Below are 16,185 nucleotides of genomic sequence, written 5' to 3' on the forward strand. Positions count from 1 at the left end.
CACTTCTGCTTATAACAACACGTTTGGCATACCAAGCCAGTGATGCCAGACTTCTATCACCTTAGGGACTAACATAAAAGAACTTTTATTTCCCATCGAAATCATAATAAAAATATTTTTGACCAAATATTTTTTCTCAATATTTGACTTGAACAAAAAATCTATGTATAAAATAATAATAATAAACTGCAAGGAAAAAAACTGCACTGCCATATGGTAAATGAGGTTAATATTAGCACAAGTCTGGGAAAAAATTCCCATCATTGTCTGTTACTGTAAATACAGAATTTCTGAGCAGTTGTATTACAAGGCTGAAGTGAATCATCTCTGAACAATCTCTACAACTTTCTTCCTTCTTCCATTGAAAAAAATGTCTTGTGCTCGTTGGGTGTGCATTGCGTGGCTCTTTCTGCGCCGAGTGAGAGCGAGAGCCGGTGTCGTCTGTCGGGGGGATTTCTGTGCGGCCGGATCCTCCTGCTAAAAGGAAGTCTGTTTGTTTTAGTCTGGCTAGTGAAGTGACCCCTGTAAATAGCAGTGCTAGCTCGACTGTACTCAGAAGGAATAAAAGAACTTCAGTGCATACATTTCAGTTGGCTGTAAGTTGAGTTCACAGCAGACCCCACGGGTCAGCTTGTAGAGGTCATAACAGAGTAGTGCTTTAATTTTGTCTCCGAGAAGGAAATGGGAGATCTTTGGAAACCCAGGGCTGAAGTTACTCTGTTAATCACTCAATGAATCATTGTTAACGTTTTATTTTAGTAATAAGCTTTTTGTAAAGAATAATCGGGCTTAAACAAATATTTCCTCCCAGCAGCTACTCATGGCGGACGCATGGTGCTAGGAAGTGTTGTGCTGTTCCCAGCTATGTATGGGGGGCTTTGTTCGATGTGTTATTTTGAACAAGATTTTTCTTTTCGCTGGGATGTTTGCTATGGGAATTTTTGCTATACAATAGAGATTGTACATTCATGTGTGTTGTTTTTTTTCTTTTTTTTTTCTCCCGAGTTATTTAAAGCAGCAGACTGTTTTGAGGCATTGGATGTGTGATTCTGGCAAAAGTTTCTTCATCAATTTGTGTTGGACTTCATGTGGTAAATTACTTAATTAGTTCTATGGGAATCTATAGCACAAATCTTAAGAGAGATTTAGACTTCCTAAATTTTGTAAGCATCACTGCCAGTCAGGTTATAAACCAAGTTATCTGAGTGGAGCATCCTTTGTGATTAGGAATACATGCCAGTAACTTCAGAGTAAGTTAACTGATTTTATTTCGGTCTCCCCCAGCTAGCTGGAAGCTGCTGTGGAAAGGCTTATGTTCTTTAGCTCTATTGTTCTGCTGGGAAGTGGTCAGGAAGCGCTCGGCTCTGAGGTCAGTCTCTGGGCTTCTTCCCTGTTCCCTTGCAGTACCGAGCTCGTTGCGTGGCGCAGGAAGCGCCTCCGATTGGGTTCTCGCTGGCGTTCCTGTAACCTGCCTGGGGACCGAGCAGCCCTTCCTACGTGAATCACTCCACGTGTTTTTCACCAGGCACTCCACGTCCTTCCAGCACAACGAACAACATGTTTGTTGACCTTCTGTTTGCCTGTTCCACACTGCTGGAGCTGGTGTGTTGTACCGAATCCCCCCTGTCAAGAAGCTGCCTGCTATATAGCGAAATGAAATGCTGTGGTCCAAAACTCAGCTCGTTGGTTGACAGATTTGTTGGGAATTGGAGGTAGAATTCCTAGGCTCTGGTTTTATTTCTGGTGCTTCTGTCTTTGTGCGTGATATTTGACAAACTCTTTGTTCATATTTTTCAAATATATGACAAGTATTTCTCAAAATCAGGACATTATGCATTAGAAACCAAATAATTGACTTTCCTGCTTAACAGTTGGCACTTTCATTTGAAAGTTGTCTTTACCCGAGTGAAAAAGAGACAGTCTGCATGTTTTAAGTACACTGAAAAGCTGAACAAGTATTTGCAAAAGCATCACCGCTCTGTTGGATGAAAGACACTGTAGAAAAAAAAAGATATTATTATGCTTAATGCTTATTCATTATGAGGGGATTGTGATGAAGCTCATTTAATTCTTTGGGCGAGGGCTAAGGGATGAGGGGTGTACGCCTGGCTGTGCCACAGCCTTCCCACGTGGCCCTGCCCGAATCCCTCGGGGCTGCAGTTCTCCATTCATGAAGCGGGCATGGAAATCATCCTGCCTCCAGGGTGTGCAATGGTGTGTGCATTTAGCTAGATTGGGAGTGCTTTGGACAGGGAATCGTCTCTCATTTGGTGGTGTATGCAGATCCCAAAACGCCGTGACACTGGTCTCCTTGGGATCTCTGGGCACCACCACAGTAAATATATAGATAGTGATTGTAAATAAGCCTGTGTGTAGGGAACACCCACGCTAAAAGAATTCGTGCCCTGATTTAACTGATATAAGACCTCCTGCACTCTTGTTTAATATTATATTATCCACACACAAATTCTTCCTCTTGCTTTTTTAATGTTGACACTGCTGTTTCTACTCATTAATATCATTAAATATCTATATTAGATAAATTAACGTTCCCACTTCCATTTGGATTTCATCACCATACAGGCAGCAAGAATATTCCGTGGAGTAGCTACCTCATAAATAAATAGAGAGCAGTTAATTCAGTGTTTAAATTTAATGTAAATCTTTGTTTCCATTCTGATTCCAAATCTGTGTACTGGTTGTTGCAAGGCTATCAAAAAGCTGCTGCAATCCACCTAAGGTAGTAAGGAAATTAATTTGTCTCTGCATGGTCTTAAAATAATCATTGTTTTCCATTAAAATATTGAAAAGAAGTATTTCACTTTTATTGTGGGTATGAAATTTCCCTTGTTAAGTCTTCAAATATGTCACTGTAGATTCTTTAATAAGTGGAGTTAAAATGAGAAAACCTTATATTGTTTTTCTTCCAAAAAAAAAGAGAATTGGACTTTAAAAACTTTTAAATCAAGTCCATTCTACCTGAACAGAAGAATTTTAAGAGTTTTTTTCTGACCTATGATTTTTCTTTATAAGTAGATAAATTTCTCTGATGCATTTCTGAATATTCTTCTGTTTGGAGGATGTTCTTATTTGGAATTGCTTAACAATATCGCTTCTTTTGTTGTTGTTGGTTGGTTTTGGTTTTTTTTTGTTTGTTTTTTTTTTTTTTTTTCCTTGAAGGGAGGCGTAGGAGCATGGAAGCCCCCGCTCAGACTGCAGCAGGTAAACTTTTCAGGGAGGACCCCTTCCCCCCCGTGCTGATTAGCGTAGAGAAGACCTTTTGAAAGCCAACCTGCTGGGGGGTTAGGACATGGACAAGGATAGAACCGAAGAGTTTCAATGCAAACTTCCACTGCTGCTTGAAAGCCAAAGTCTGTTCTACTTCTCTTCATGTGTGTATAGCTGAATTGAAAGTTAAGTTATCCTTACACAAAGGAAATTACCTTCCTCTGTGGCTCTGTGTAGAGCTTATATATCCCTAGTAGCCTTGAGGCAATAAGCCTGGAAATCTTCCAGCTTCGTACTGTGCTGAAGTGGAGACTGCAGTGAACTTGTAAGCAGATTCAAGCGGGCAAATTTAGAGTGACTAAGATCCAGCAAGAACACTGTTGTATTTCTCTTTTGTTTAAAAGTACAGATACTTGGTAGAGATTATTCCCGTATTACTTTTGCCTCAGATTGCGAGAGAAATATAATCATTCTCAGAAGTAGCGGAGTTACATGTGACAGGAAAATCAGGGCAGCAATCGGACTTTTTCAGCGTCTTGATGATATGCCTGCAGTTCACTGACCAAATGGACATTAGAAATCCAGCTGATGTCCACTACTCCTCCCTATACTGGCCAAGGCAAAACAATTAAAAAAATATATATTTTTTTAAACTTTTGAAAGCCTCAGTTCAGTTCAGAAGTCAGCCTATGCTCATACCTTTACAAACAGAGCTTTTGGGGCCGGGCTGTGCCCTTGACAAACATCAAACTTTCTCTCTCAGCATAAGGAACCCAAGCTCCTTGCCACGAAGTCTGAGGGAGTTAAGAGGAGTGATTGTTTCCCTCTAAAGCCCTTTGGGAAAGCAAGAGGTTTAATGGTAGGGGCTGCCTTGGGAACGTGCATTCTGAAATACAGTCATTATTTTCCCAGCACTAAGCAATAAACAAATGATAAAAAAGCCGAGTGTTAGCCACTGGGGAGGCAGGGCCTCCGGCTGCCTCCACGGACCCAGCAGCCCCACTGTAGCTGTGCAAACCCTCAGGCAGCAGCCTGCGCCTTTTGATGTCAAAGCAAACAAGTCCGTGTTTGTGTAGCTCTCTGTCCCAGAACCTATTTTGGTGCTAATTAAAAATTTATTCACATGCTGTTAGTTTTGGTAAAGGAGCGAAATAAATCCAGTATTAAGAGGGCTTATAAGCAGGTTAACAGACGCGGATGACAGCGGATGTGAGGTTGCCTGTGGATGCTCTAATTTTCCTCTACATCTCAGTGGTGTATGGGACTGGATATGTTACCGAGGCGTTATGCTTTGGTGGGTATTTAATTTCATGGGTTAGGTTTCTGTTCGGTGTTTGGGGCGAGGAGTTACCAGCCCCAAAACCACTGCTATGTTTGGCTCTGTTTGCTCCTCTTATGGAGAGATTCAGCGGAGCCCAGCAACTGAACTCATCCTCGTGCTTTTTAGAGGGAACAGCCAGACTGTGATGTGCTATTTTAGAGATAGAGATTTTAATATTGTCAGCTTCCCTCCAGAACAGTTAATATATCTAACGTTTGGAAGTGGTAGATTCTGCTAGACACAATAAAGCGTTTGTATCAGGATGTGGCTTTCAGAAAGGAAAAAAAAAAAAGAAGAAGGAAAGAAAAAAAGTAGTGCTGGATTAATTGGAAAGGTCCAGACCAGTCACATTCCCTCCCAGATGGGTCATTCATTTTGTTGCCTGCTGCTCTGTAGCATCTGAACTTAAAGCCTTCAAAAACTTTGTTGAAGTGAGAGAGACAGAGGCAAGCTGGCTCAACTCGCACCAAACTCCCAGCCATTTATGCTTTTATTGTAGGGCTGCTTTCTCTTGTCATGATAGTTTATAGTCCCTCATTAACTTCTCCTGTTTTATGGTCACCTGCGTGAACGTTCCTGAAGGTACTGTGTTGATTTTAGAAAAATAACGCCTAAACATGGAACAGATGCTGAAGTACAAGCGAGGGAGCGCACAGTGAGCGCAGGGCCACCATCCCCTGCCTCCTGATCGTTTGCACCTGCCCACGGAGGGCCGGAGATCACCGGTGTCTGTGCCTCACCGCATCCCGGGTGGTTCGAGGACAACTCACCTGGCTCCAATTAGGCAAAACCAGCCCAGGTGAACCTGGCCCTTTGAGAGTGTCTGAATTTGGGTGAGCTTTGTAAATGGTTTGGTTTAAACTTTCGTTTCCATCAGTGCCTTTTTTTTTGCTCTTGGGAATGATAAAAGGAAAAAAAATAAATTGGGTAGGCTCTTTTAAAGATGTTTCTAATGACAAAAGCATAATAGTAAAAAGCTTCTCTTAAGAGCCAGCAGCTCAGTTATTAGGACACAAAAGCACAAAGAGAGACCTGGGTGTTTGGCTTCTTGTCTACAACAGATCTGTCGTCGAGCCTCAGTGTTTGCAGACCTCCCCGTAACTGCCTTAGATGTTCTCAGCTCTATTTACGAACTGAATCCGCTGCACAGGACGAATCTCTTGTCACTTGGAAAACGTTTTTCGTTGTTCCTGTATTTTCTTTTGCATGTTAATCTACCTAAATATATTAAAAAAAAAATTATTCTGGATGACGAGATGAGGGCAGATGCGTAGTAACCGGAGCCTTTTCCTTTTTGCTGCGCTCTGCTGTGGGACGTGGCGGCTGCTGGTGCCCTGGTGGACGGGCAGAGGAATGTGGGGCAAGGTCCCCCTGCCAGGCCTGGGAGCCTCTGCTGTCCAGCTGGGAGCTCCCTCCTTGACCTGAACTTGTCATTGCCCCGGTGATTGGCTCCTTCCTGCGCTGCCTAAAAGCTGTTGAATTCCTTACGTGTGGCCTCAAAACCAGGCATGGACTTTGCTGAAGGCTGAGGCTTGTTGCTTGTCCTGGCAGGGTCTTTCTCAGCTGAGAAACACCACATCTCCACCACTCAATGTGAAAATAAGCACGGATTTTGTAAACTTTGAATGCTTTTAATGACTGCGTAGGTTTGTGAAATCCTGCAGTTAAGGTGGATGGTTGGTGATGAGGAGGGGCCCGGTCTTTGTAGAACTACAGGGCTTTGTCTCCCTCGTGAAGCACTGTGTAGAGGTGTCACGCTGAGGGTACCAAAGTCTGGCAGTTCCTGCCTCTTGTTATGAAGGTACAGCCGGGCATAAGCAGGGGGAGCTTACAAACTTCTGAAGAAGCTGCAGCTGAGCGGGGAACAGCTCATCCTCAGCCCGCCTGCCTGGTCCTGCAGCTTCGCAGGACACCGCAAAGATAACTTTGCACAAACGTCTGGGAAAAACAAACCCAGGACACAGCACAGAGAGGTATCATGCAAATGTCATTTTTCAGTTCGTGCCGCTCTGCGATGAGGTTTTCCCGTTATCTGCCTACTTGTGCGAAGTGGCCGCACGCGCAGGTCTTGGCCGACGTCGGGACGTTGTGGAGTGCCCTCCGCTGCCCGCCCCTCGGGGCGCCTCGTGCCAGCCGGGGAAGGAGTTTGGTGAAAGAATCTGGACAATTCATCTCTCACCTGACCTCTTAAAACTTTAAAGGTGGAGTGAATTTTTTTGCCTGGGTAGTCTTATTTTTTATTTTCTTTTCCTCCCTGCTGTAAAGCGTTAATCCTGCCCATCCCATGCGATGTGATTTCATTGAGCAACGTGAGCCGGAATCTGCCCTGCCGTCGGAGCCCAAACGCAACTCGGCTTGTCCTGTGGCTCGTGGGATGTGCTGTAACTCAGCTCGAATGTTGAAAGGAAATGGGCCTCCAGGGGAGTCTGGAGCTCTGTTCATTCAACTTCTAATTAAAGTTTTCCCCTCTCAAGTTTCACTTTATTTTCCGGGGCTTTTGCTCCACGATGATTATTAACATGTGTCCCATGGCCCGGAAATCGTTATACCCTTCCCCAGCCCAGCCTTTGTCGATACCTCCTGCTGCAGAATGAGCTGCCTGAAACTTCGTCTCCGAAGCAATGCGATGGCGATGGCCGATGGCTGATGGCCGATGGCTGATGGCCGATGGCCGGGGCAGGCAGCAGCCAGCTGCCCCCCGTCGCTGCCCAGCCGCTTTCCTGCTGCCGGCTGCGCGTTTCCTCCCGCACGGGTTGATCAGATGCTGCTGTCCAGCGGAGACGATCCAGTCCAGGATTTCTTCCAGCCTTTTCTTCATGTTTCAAGAGCCCAGGCCAACTCTGGCTTCCTATTCCAACTCCAGCACGCTTATCTTTTTTGGGGCAGGAATTGTTAGCACAGTTTATCTTGCTTGCTGCAAGTCCTCCCTCTGCTGAGACATGTACTCTGGTGCTGCGTTCTCTTATTTTTTTTTCTCTCTGTCTTTTTATGTTTTCTTCTTGTTGTTTTTCTTTTTAAATGTGTAAAGTGAAGAGTTCCTCTCCCCCCCTCTCCCTTTCCACTCCACAGAACCAACCTCCTGTTAATTACACGCTGGAACTGTTGCTGCTTTGCCAGAGGGGAGAGTGAACCTGTGCCTGCATGTGTGTAGTGTAAAATAGCTAGAAAGATGTCAATGAACAGCAGGAAAAGTTCTGGGAGACCGTCTTACTACTATCGACTGCTCCGGAGGTCACGACTTCAGAGACAGCGGAGCCGATCCCGGAGCCGGAACAGGCCGCTTAGTAGGGGTAAATGCAACAACACTTCTGTTTCCTTGACAGTGCCAGACACGCGTGCTGTTGCTTACAGGTAGCTTCCTTACTGGAGAGCAGAATGACCAGTGCGAATATCTGAGTGTACCTGCTCCCTGGGCAGCTCGTGTTGAGCTTTCCAGAAGGTCAGTGGCTTGGGCAGTGCTGCAGGGGCGTGAGGGGAGGGAGAAGTGCGTGATTTTCAGAGCTTAGCTCTGGGAGTCAGGCTTGGGTGCTGTTCCTTGCGGTGGCTGTAACACCTCGTGTGACTGTAAGTAACCCAGGCTTTTCAGTTATCCGTGGTTCCGTTTGTTCAGCTCGTATAATTGAGGTAACTGCTGCTTTTAGCTAACTGGGATGTTTGGAGGCCTAATTGATGATTACAGAGATTTGAAAACCCTTGATTAAGAGATGCTATCAATATGCCAAGATGAATTGCTAGAACTTGTTCTTCATGAGCTGAGTGTCACCAAGGGGTTCACAATTACAAAACTGAGTACAGTTTAGGGGTACAATTTTAGAAAGAGCCTGAAGATTGTGCTCCCGAGGCACTGTGGAAACCTTTGGGACTTGTATTCCCAAATCACTTTGCGCTTTTAAAAATCCTGCTCTAAAAGGGCCTATTTGTCCTCATCAGCAGGAGTTAGGTCCACAGAGTAATGTCTCTTTAGGGCATACTCACTCATGCAGCCCATTTATTCTACTTGAGGCAGCTACTGACCCAGTTGCATTTTTAAAAATAAGCTATTCTGGCTCTCTCTTCTAGTGTGAGACAAATGTTTATTGATGCTTGTGCCTGTCGGTAAAGCAGTCAAAGGAGCGGGTGTCTTGGAGTCATTTTATGTTGAGCTATTTTTGCAGAAAGGAGGGAAGAGGGTTGTGTTTGGCCTCTACTGTGGCAATCCAGTCCTATTTATCAGGTCTTGAGCTTAATCAAGACCATTAATTAAAAATAATTTATTAGTTTGCGGGTGAATTAAAAAAAAAAAAAAAGTAAAAAGCAAAACTGCAACAATTGATCCTCTATCAGGTGTTTGTACAAATCCAGCCTTGTTCTTGTGTCACTGGAGTTGATTCAGATTTAGCCGGCAGATTGTGCAGTAGGCTCCGGGACTGCAAGATTGAGCTTAGTGCAGTGCCCTCTTTCTTCCTCCCCTGACATACAGTACTTTTTTCAGGATTTTGAATCATCACTGGGAAAACAATAGGAAGCTAAATCAGTCCCCAAGCTTCATCCTTTCCTTTAAGCAGAGTTTTTCTTTCCATGCTTTTTTTTCTGTTTTGCCTGTCAGAGAGGAGTGTTTATAGATTCACAAGCGTCTAACAGCTCCTTTTCCCCCTTTATTTGTATACTGTTCAAAACCAAAATATTTTACTGTCATTTCAGTGACTGTGACAAACTAAATGTGTTAGTTTCTTTTAGGTAACCCAGTATGAACTTGTCGGCATAATTTGTCATGAGCACAAGGAATATGCAGGCAGATTTGATTGAAATGGAAATGAACCCTAATGTCTGTAAGAAATTGGATTTGAACCAAATGAAATCTTCTTGCTGTTGATCTCTCCCTGAGTATTTTGTGTTTGTCACATGTCTCTAGGATTCCTGCCTGCTAGGAGAATCATTACCCTCAGCACTCGTTTAGCTCTTCTCGTCTGTAGATCTTCAAGAGATTTGCAAATCTGGATAAGAATTTTTCATTTTCTCTATGCTTTTGTAAGAGTCGCAGAAAGCAGGTTGTGGAGTAACGGTGTCAAACAGCAAGGTCCCGGGGTGGGTCAGAGTTAGGGCCTGGTTCTGGAGGCAGTCTGCACAGAGTGAAGCAAGTGCTGGAATGAAGCAGAAGGAACACCTGCCGGTCCTGGTCCCACTGGGAGGTTCGTGTATGGGGACTGCAGGGGTGGAGGAGCTGTGGAGAATGCAGGAACCGGAACGAGGCTGTAGGCTTTTTGGTTTTGTGAAATGTGAATTTCCAAAGCCTGGATGAAGGAAGGAGCTGAGGGTCACCTTCTCACATACTGGTCTGTGCCGTCATTTGCTATCAGGCTGAGATACTCAAACACCAGATATCCTTAGTGGAAGGTTAACATAAATTCATGAGCACTGGAGTTATTTAGGGGAACTGGCTATGGGCTGTTTTGCCAGTTGTGTGTTTTCAGGACATTCCCTTGACAACTTTTGGCTCTCTCCAGTCTCAGGACCCTTTGCCAAGATCTCTGCAGAGCACAGGTGGGCCTGAGGACCTCGCTGGTGGAGCCGCGGTACCTGGAGGTTGAGCTTTTCCAAGGTGTGTCACTTCAGCAGATTAGCAGCACGCTTTTGGACAGGGGACTTGCTGAGGATCAAGCAGTTGTTACACGTTCACCAGGGAGGAGGAGATCTCTGCTGGCACACAATCCCCTCTCCCCATCTGGAACCGTTCAGCGTGTTGCATCAGTCCTGGATGATAAATCCCTGATGCCGGCGGTGCCGCGGGAGCACCCATGAGATGCAGGTGCTGCCATCTGCTGCCAGCAGGGCTGCGCGTCCAGAAAGCTGCAGCACGCCTCTGCTGTGAGTCAGGGGACGGCTTTCTGCCCACTTAGCTTACATCACTCCGTTTCTCTGAATAGGGGAAAGGATGTGTTTAAAAACAGGTATTTATATCCTGCCACTTCCCACTCCCAGCCCCTGGGGGTGGCGGTGCCAGCCCCACGCCTGCCACTGTGCCCGGCATCGCCGCAGGGATGCTGCTGGTGTGCAGGAGGGCCTGGAGGAGTGGGCTGGGGCTGCAGCATGCACAGCTCCTAGGTGGTGGCTCTAGGGGAAATGGGTCTTGCTTCCTGAGGTACAAAGAGAGAACCACTCCCTCAGGAAGGTGCTGCTGAAGTGCATTTCAGATAAGCAAAGTGAACAGAATTTGCATTTTCTATGCAAGTGTCTAAGGAAAGTAGGGGGTTGCTTTCTGTTGGGACTCCAGATGGACACAATCTGATGTAGCAGGCGGAAATATCTATAGCACTTTCAGCTGTTCTCAGTGGCAGACGGCTTATTTGATGTTTCTTGTGATGTTATCCTCTATTCTTGGAGTTTAGAGTTCTCCACTTAGCCCTGGTGCTTATAGCACATTCATCTCGTGCTTTAGGGTGTTTGCCATCCTGTTCATGGAGAGGTCCAGCCCTAGAATAGCTGAAGAACAGTAAAGCTGATGAGGATGGCAGTTCAGACCAGACCAGGAATGCTACCAGGAGACTCGTGATCGTGCCTCCAGCATGCTTAAGTTATTGCTATTTGATGGTGGATAAACAGGACAGGTTTCACCCTGCTGTTAATCTTTGTTAGAATGATGATGATGTCAGAAATCTCCTGGCTCTGCTTTCCATGGGGATTTGGGACATGTTGCAGGTACATTAGGTAGTTTAAAAAAAACCTGCAGAAATCCCCATTTCTTCCGTGGACCATCTGTTCAGCTCAAAGATGTGTGTAAATATACGAGGGATCATGGCTGTAATTATGATTACTACCAGGTGATCCGTCTAATGCAGGGGAAGGTACTTGAGAGGCAGAGAGAGTAGAAGGAAAATTCTCGATAGAAGCAACACCTGCTTCTGCCTGCGGTACGCTGCCCTGTGGCTTTCTTCATGGTGTCCCTGCTTCTCCTCGATTATGGACATGACGAAGGAACAGGGGGCAGTGGCAAGTGTTCTGGAAGTCCAGTTTGCTAACAGAAGCTGCTCGCAGGTGCTCCAATCGTGGGCCTGTGTCTGCACCCACATTCACTGCCTTGTTAGTCATGGAGAATAGAGTCAGTGTGCTCTGAGATCCCAGAAAGTACTGTATGAGTATGAGGTTATGTTTCTGATAATTTACAAGTAAATTGCTTAATTACAGAATCATTTATTATAAAACTGGAAGCTTTGACATGTTTCGCTTCATGGTAATAATAGTTTTTGTTCCAGCATGCAACAGAATGACATGAGATGCACATACCCAGGCTCCCTTTGTGCCTAACCACATTGAAAATTCATGCATTCTTCTCTCATGTTGTCCTAAATGAAAATGTGTTGTACAGCATCCTAGCATATTCTCCAGAAGGAAATGCCATGGAAATAGGGAACTTCTCCATCTCTTATTTTTCTCATTTGTTAGAAGGGATTTTTTGTCCACAATTAAACATCTCTCCTATGAAACAGCCTTCTGTTGCTGATTTTTCTCAGTGGGACCAAGGCAGGAGGCTGTCTAAATACTTAGTGAGAAGAATTAGAAATAGCAGTTTGAACCAAATGCAGCTTTGGCTTCAGTTCTTTCTTCTGTAAAACTCTGTAGGCAATCAGTTGCCATCAAAACTCCAAGAATTTGGTAACATTTTGAGTTCCTGATACTTCTGTCTCTGTTAGCTCCTTGGACATAACTGTCTTGCTCTGAGGTCTGCTCATCACAAGTGCTTTTCAAGTTTGGAGTACTTTGTTCTTCTCATGACCCACAAATGATTTTTCTTTGAGTTACACTTAGCTGCGTGCCTTTCCTCTTCTTGAAAGCATGTGTTTTCCTGTGTGTCTTTGGTCTACACCTACTCTAAATGAAGCTTAGCTTAGATACTACCAACTGTGACAAGAGCTTGGGTATCAGAATACCTGTATCACATCCAGACCTCCCCTTCTTGGTAAATCGGTGTTGGCCAGACCTATCTCAGAAGTGCCCAAATCCACTAATAAATAAGAACACCGAACAGAACACCTCCCTACACTTACAATGCCCTCTCTTTCTTGCATGCCAAACCAGTATGTGCCCCTGAGCCTTGATTTTTCTTTCTGTGGTCTCTGGTTTTAGCAAACTGAATAGTCATTACGGATACAATGCCTCCATCAGAAGTCCATTTGTGCACCTGCCTATGAAGGTGCCGTCCCTCTAACGTCCTCCTTCACACTCACCCCTTGTACTGGGCGGTTGCTCTGATCTTTTGGATTGTGCCTGGAATTTTTTATAACAAATTTGTTGAGAGAGACAGCATCTCTCTGACAAACATCGAGCAGATTTTGTAATGATCTGTGTGACTAAAGAACATGATTTTTTATTAAAAGGAACTGATTCTGTATCAGCGTGTAGAAGTTGGAGATAGGCAGTGTTAGCCTTGCGAATACAAGTATCCCTGCGTGTTGCATGTATTTATTTTGGCAGGCAGAAAGTTGAGTAAGATGATCCTGTTTCCCCGTTGTCCTCTGATTCACAGCCTACCAAATTTGACAAGATGAGTGGTTTTGGTATTTGGGCACATCTGGCTGTACCAGTGGTTGGTACCGAACAGGGACGCTCAGTAGGAGGCAGGTCTGGGCAGCAGGGTGAGCACGGTGCCGCTGGGCTGGGGCAGGATGGAGTCCCAGTGCCCTGGGGCTGCGGCCCCGGCTGCCCTGCTTCCAGCCCCAGCTGGCACCGCCGCAGACATCTCAAATGCAGAATCACTCTTCCCCTCCTTACTGAGAATTTGCGTGACTTCAGTGGGATGGTGTCCCTTCACCTGTCTTCTGTGGGGGGCATTTCTTAGAAGAAACCAAACTGTGTGCTTTAGAATCCCTATTATTTTCCTAAAAAACATTGTACAAACAAGTTTTGTCATGGAAGAGCTGGGAGCAGTGAGTGGCAAGTTCAGTTAAAACATTAGTGATGGGTTGGTTTTTTTCCAGGGGTGGCATCTCTCAAATGTCAGGAAAAGGAGACCTTCCTGCTCCGCTGCTCTTAAAGAGCTTTGCGTTGTTTTTCAAGCCTCTTTGTGGCACTTTCTATCAGAACTCTTGTGGTGTTTCATTGAAATTTTAACAGCATGGCTGACAGATGCCCAGAGAAAAGCTATGCAAAGTTCTTTAAGCTGTGCTGTTTGTAAGAAATACTCGCTGGCAGCCCTGCTATTTTTAGCATTAGTGCTCCAGCTGAGATGCTGCTCTACGTGTTCGGTGCTTAATTGTCTAATAAAAACCCATACTCATTTGTAACTCGGGAAGCAGTGCGTGATGGAGGAGTTCGTGGCCGTGCGCTGTTTTGATATGAAAACAATGGATACAGAAGTCTAACTATCCCTTCAATAAACAACACCTCCGAGCAGGTTTGTTGTCTCTGGGGGCAAAGGTGAGGCAGACCCGGCAGTGGGAGCACGGGGCAGGACTGCCCTGAGCTGCTGCTTCTGCTCTTAGTGTGCCGGCGATGCCCCGCTGACCGATCAGAAACACGGAAATATCAAAGCGTTGTGTGCATCTTCTGTGACAACTGTGTCAATTCCCGCTGGATTAAAAATGAATCAGGTTTTAAAATTCTTAGTAGGAGCCATTGTAAGCACCAGAGTGAACCTCCAAGGAGCAGTGGCCCTTCTGGCATTTGCGTGGTAAGCTAGAAAACCACAGGTAGAAGCAAGATTTAGAAATATCCCCTCAAATCTTGCTCTCATCAATAGTGGAAGCAACAGTCTGGATTTCCAAAGGCACAGACCTCCTGCTCAGCCCTGCTGTGTGTAACCGCTTCTTGGTGCTCCCATTTAGTGTCTGGAGCTACACTGAAAGCATTGTATTGGGCCCAACTTGCAACGTTAACGAACTATGGGGTGTTTTTTGGAGCGTGGTTTGGGGGACCAGACATTTTATTTGCTTTTGACTCGCTGAGGTAGCACCTCGGTTCTCTTTATGTACTTTTCACCTCTGCTCTTAGTGACAGGATCTTGCTGCTTTGGGAGTTTTGTAGTTCCCTCTGTCTTTGCTCTTTGATTTTCACGTGTCGTAACTTTTGCTAAATTTTAAGAGGAACACTGGAAAGGAGGGGGTTTAAGATTTGCAGGGTGCGGAGTTTTGATAGTGAGACATGAGAAAGGCGGTGGGGGGAGAAGGGAAAGGAAAGAAAAGGAAAGAACGACACAGAACTGGAGGGAGTAACCTGGGAAATGGGCAGAGGCTCACGCTGGACAATGCAGCCACCTTGGTTCATTGTCAGCTGCCGCACGTGCGTTTGTGGCCTGAGGCAGGGGCAGTGAGCTTTGCGAGTCAGATAAAAGTCGGGTAAGCTGCTTGGAAAGAAGCAGATTTGACTACAGCGCCCAGAACCAACCTTGATGAAACTGGGCAATCGGAAAGGTGTGGATGTCGATTGATTCCTTTAATGTGGATTAATGCCCATTGCGGTGTTTGTGGCACTTCCCGAAACAATAAACGTCTTCTGAATATCCTCATGCATAACCAAAATACAGTATTATAACAATTGTTTGATTTTCTTTATCATATTTTATAAGAATTGCAAATATTTTATAGACTTGAGGGAAGCCTTAGGTAGATGCATTTTCTTTTAACCGCTAAAGGTGTTCAGGGGCAAGTGCAGGAAATGCTGCGAGTGGCAGTGAACGAGTAACGGCACAGACTCCTGTAGCTCCGTGTTCTGCTCTCAGACTTTCCTTCTGCCCCAAGCTAGGACGAGAACTCAGGAGTTTTGACTCAAGTTCTTTCTCTCAAGTCTTGACCATGGTCCCATACCTGAAAGTCCTGTGGTCCCAGAAACTGCATCCTTAAGAGGTAACTGAGCTTAGCACCAGTCTTGATAAAATCGTGAGAGTTGTCAATCTGCTGAAGAGTAAATTGAGAAATTATTTCCTTATTTAATGCCGTGACAGCAATTTGGGAATTTTCAGCAATTTTCAGGCAGCTTGAAGACTGACTGTTGTCTCTTTTGCTCGTCTATTGCTTCTCTCTCTCTCTTTCTTTTTTTTTTTTTGAAGTCTTTTCCTTCTGGTAGGAACCTCCCTTTCCCCTAACAGTATTGCTAAGAGAGGCTGATTACTCTGAAAGGAAATAAGCAGCGGAGTTGCTCCCAAGTAATGCAGGGTGAGTTTTTATCTAAAAGCCGTAGGTAATAAATGAGAGAGAGGTCAAAAACCCTGGTCTGAGTCCAAAACAGAATTGCTTCCAAAAGAATGCTTAGAGGGGTTTCAACAGACTTCACGATCTCTGATGTACCAGAGTAAGTTTGTGACCTTACAGCTGTGGCAGTCCAAATAATTTAGATACAGAGCTGCCTTTTAAAGCTTTTAAACATATATTTCCCTTGAAGGTCTTCTAGCGTGCCACTAATCCCTTAAGTTATTGCACTGAAGGCACTCTGTAATCCTTTAATTTACTCTGGTCTCAATAGAGATGGTGAACCAGCTGGGTCACTTTCCGTATTTGGTCTTTATCAATTTTGCTTTTTTGTCTCAGACACTAGCTGAGGGTAGTGTGCTTTCCTTTAAAACACTGCGGAGAACAGCTGAAATTCCGAGTTTAATTGCTCGTGTGTGTGTGTGTATGCCTATTTTAAAAAGTGCACAAACCCCAGAACCTCCTCACCTGTTTCACTGT

The 16,185-nt window shown here is 45.0% G+C and overlaps 1 protein-coding gene across 9 annotated transcripts in view; it reads left to right on the forward strand.

Annotated features, from left to right (window-relative positions):
* Nucleotides 1–16,185, forward strand: part of DAB2IP (DAB2 interacting protein) — a 224,258-nt gene that overhangs the window by 64,346 nt on the left and 143,727 nt on the right. Inside the window, exon 1 of one of the 9 annotated variants that reach the window (XM_083807468.1) lies at nucleotides 6,096–7,839. The exons of 4 other annotated variants lie outside the window; for them this stretch is intronic. In XM_083807468.1, the coding sequence (XP_083663594.1) occupies nucleotides 7,719–7,839 (121 nt within the window). In that variant the 5' untranslated portion in view covers nucleotides 6,096–7,718. Of the gene's footprint in view, nucleotides 1–6,095; nucleotides 7,840–7,859; nucleotides 7,989–16,185 lie in introns of those variants that run through there. 4 more of the 9 variants (XM_083807467.1, XM_083807466.1, XM_083807457.1 and 1 more) reach the window with 4 other exon arrangements.

The sequence above is a fragment of the Anser anser genome, assembly GCF_964211835.1.
Source record: "Anser anser genome assembly, chromosome: 21".
Lineage (NCBI taxonomy): Eukaryota > Metazoa > Chordata > Aves > Anseriformes > Anatidae > Anser > Anser anser.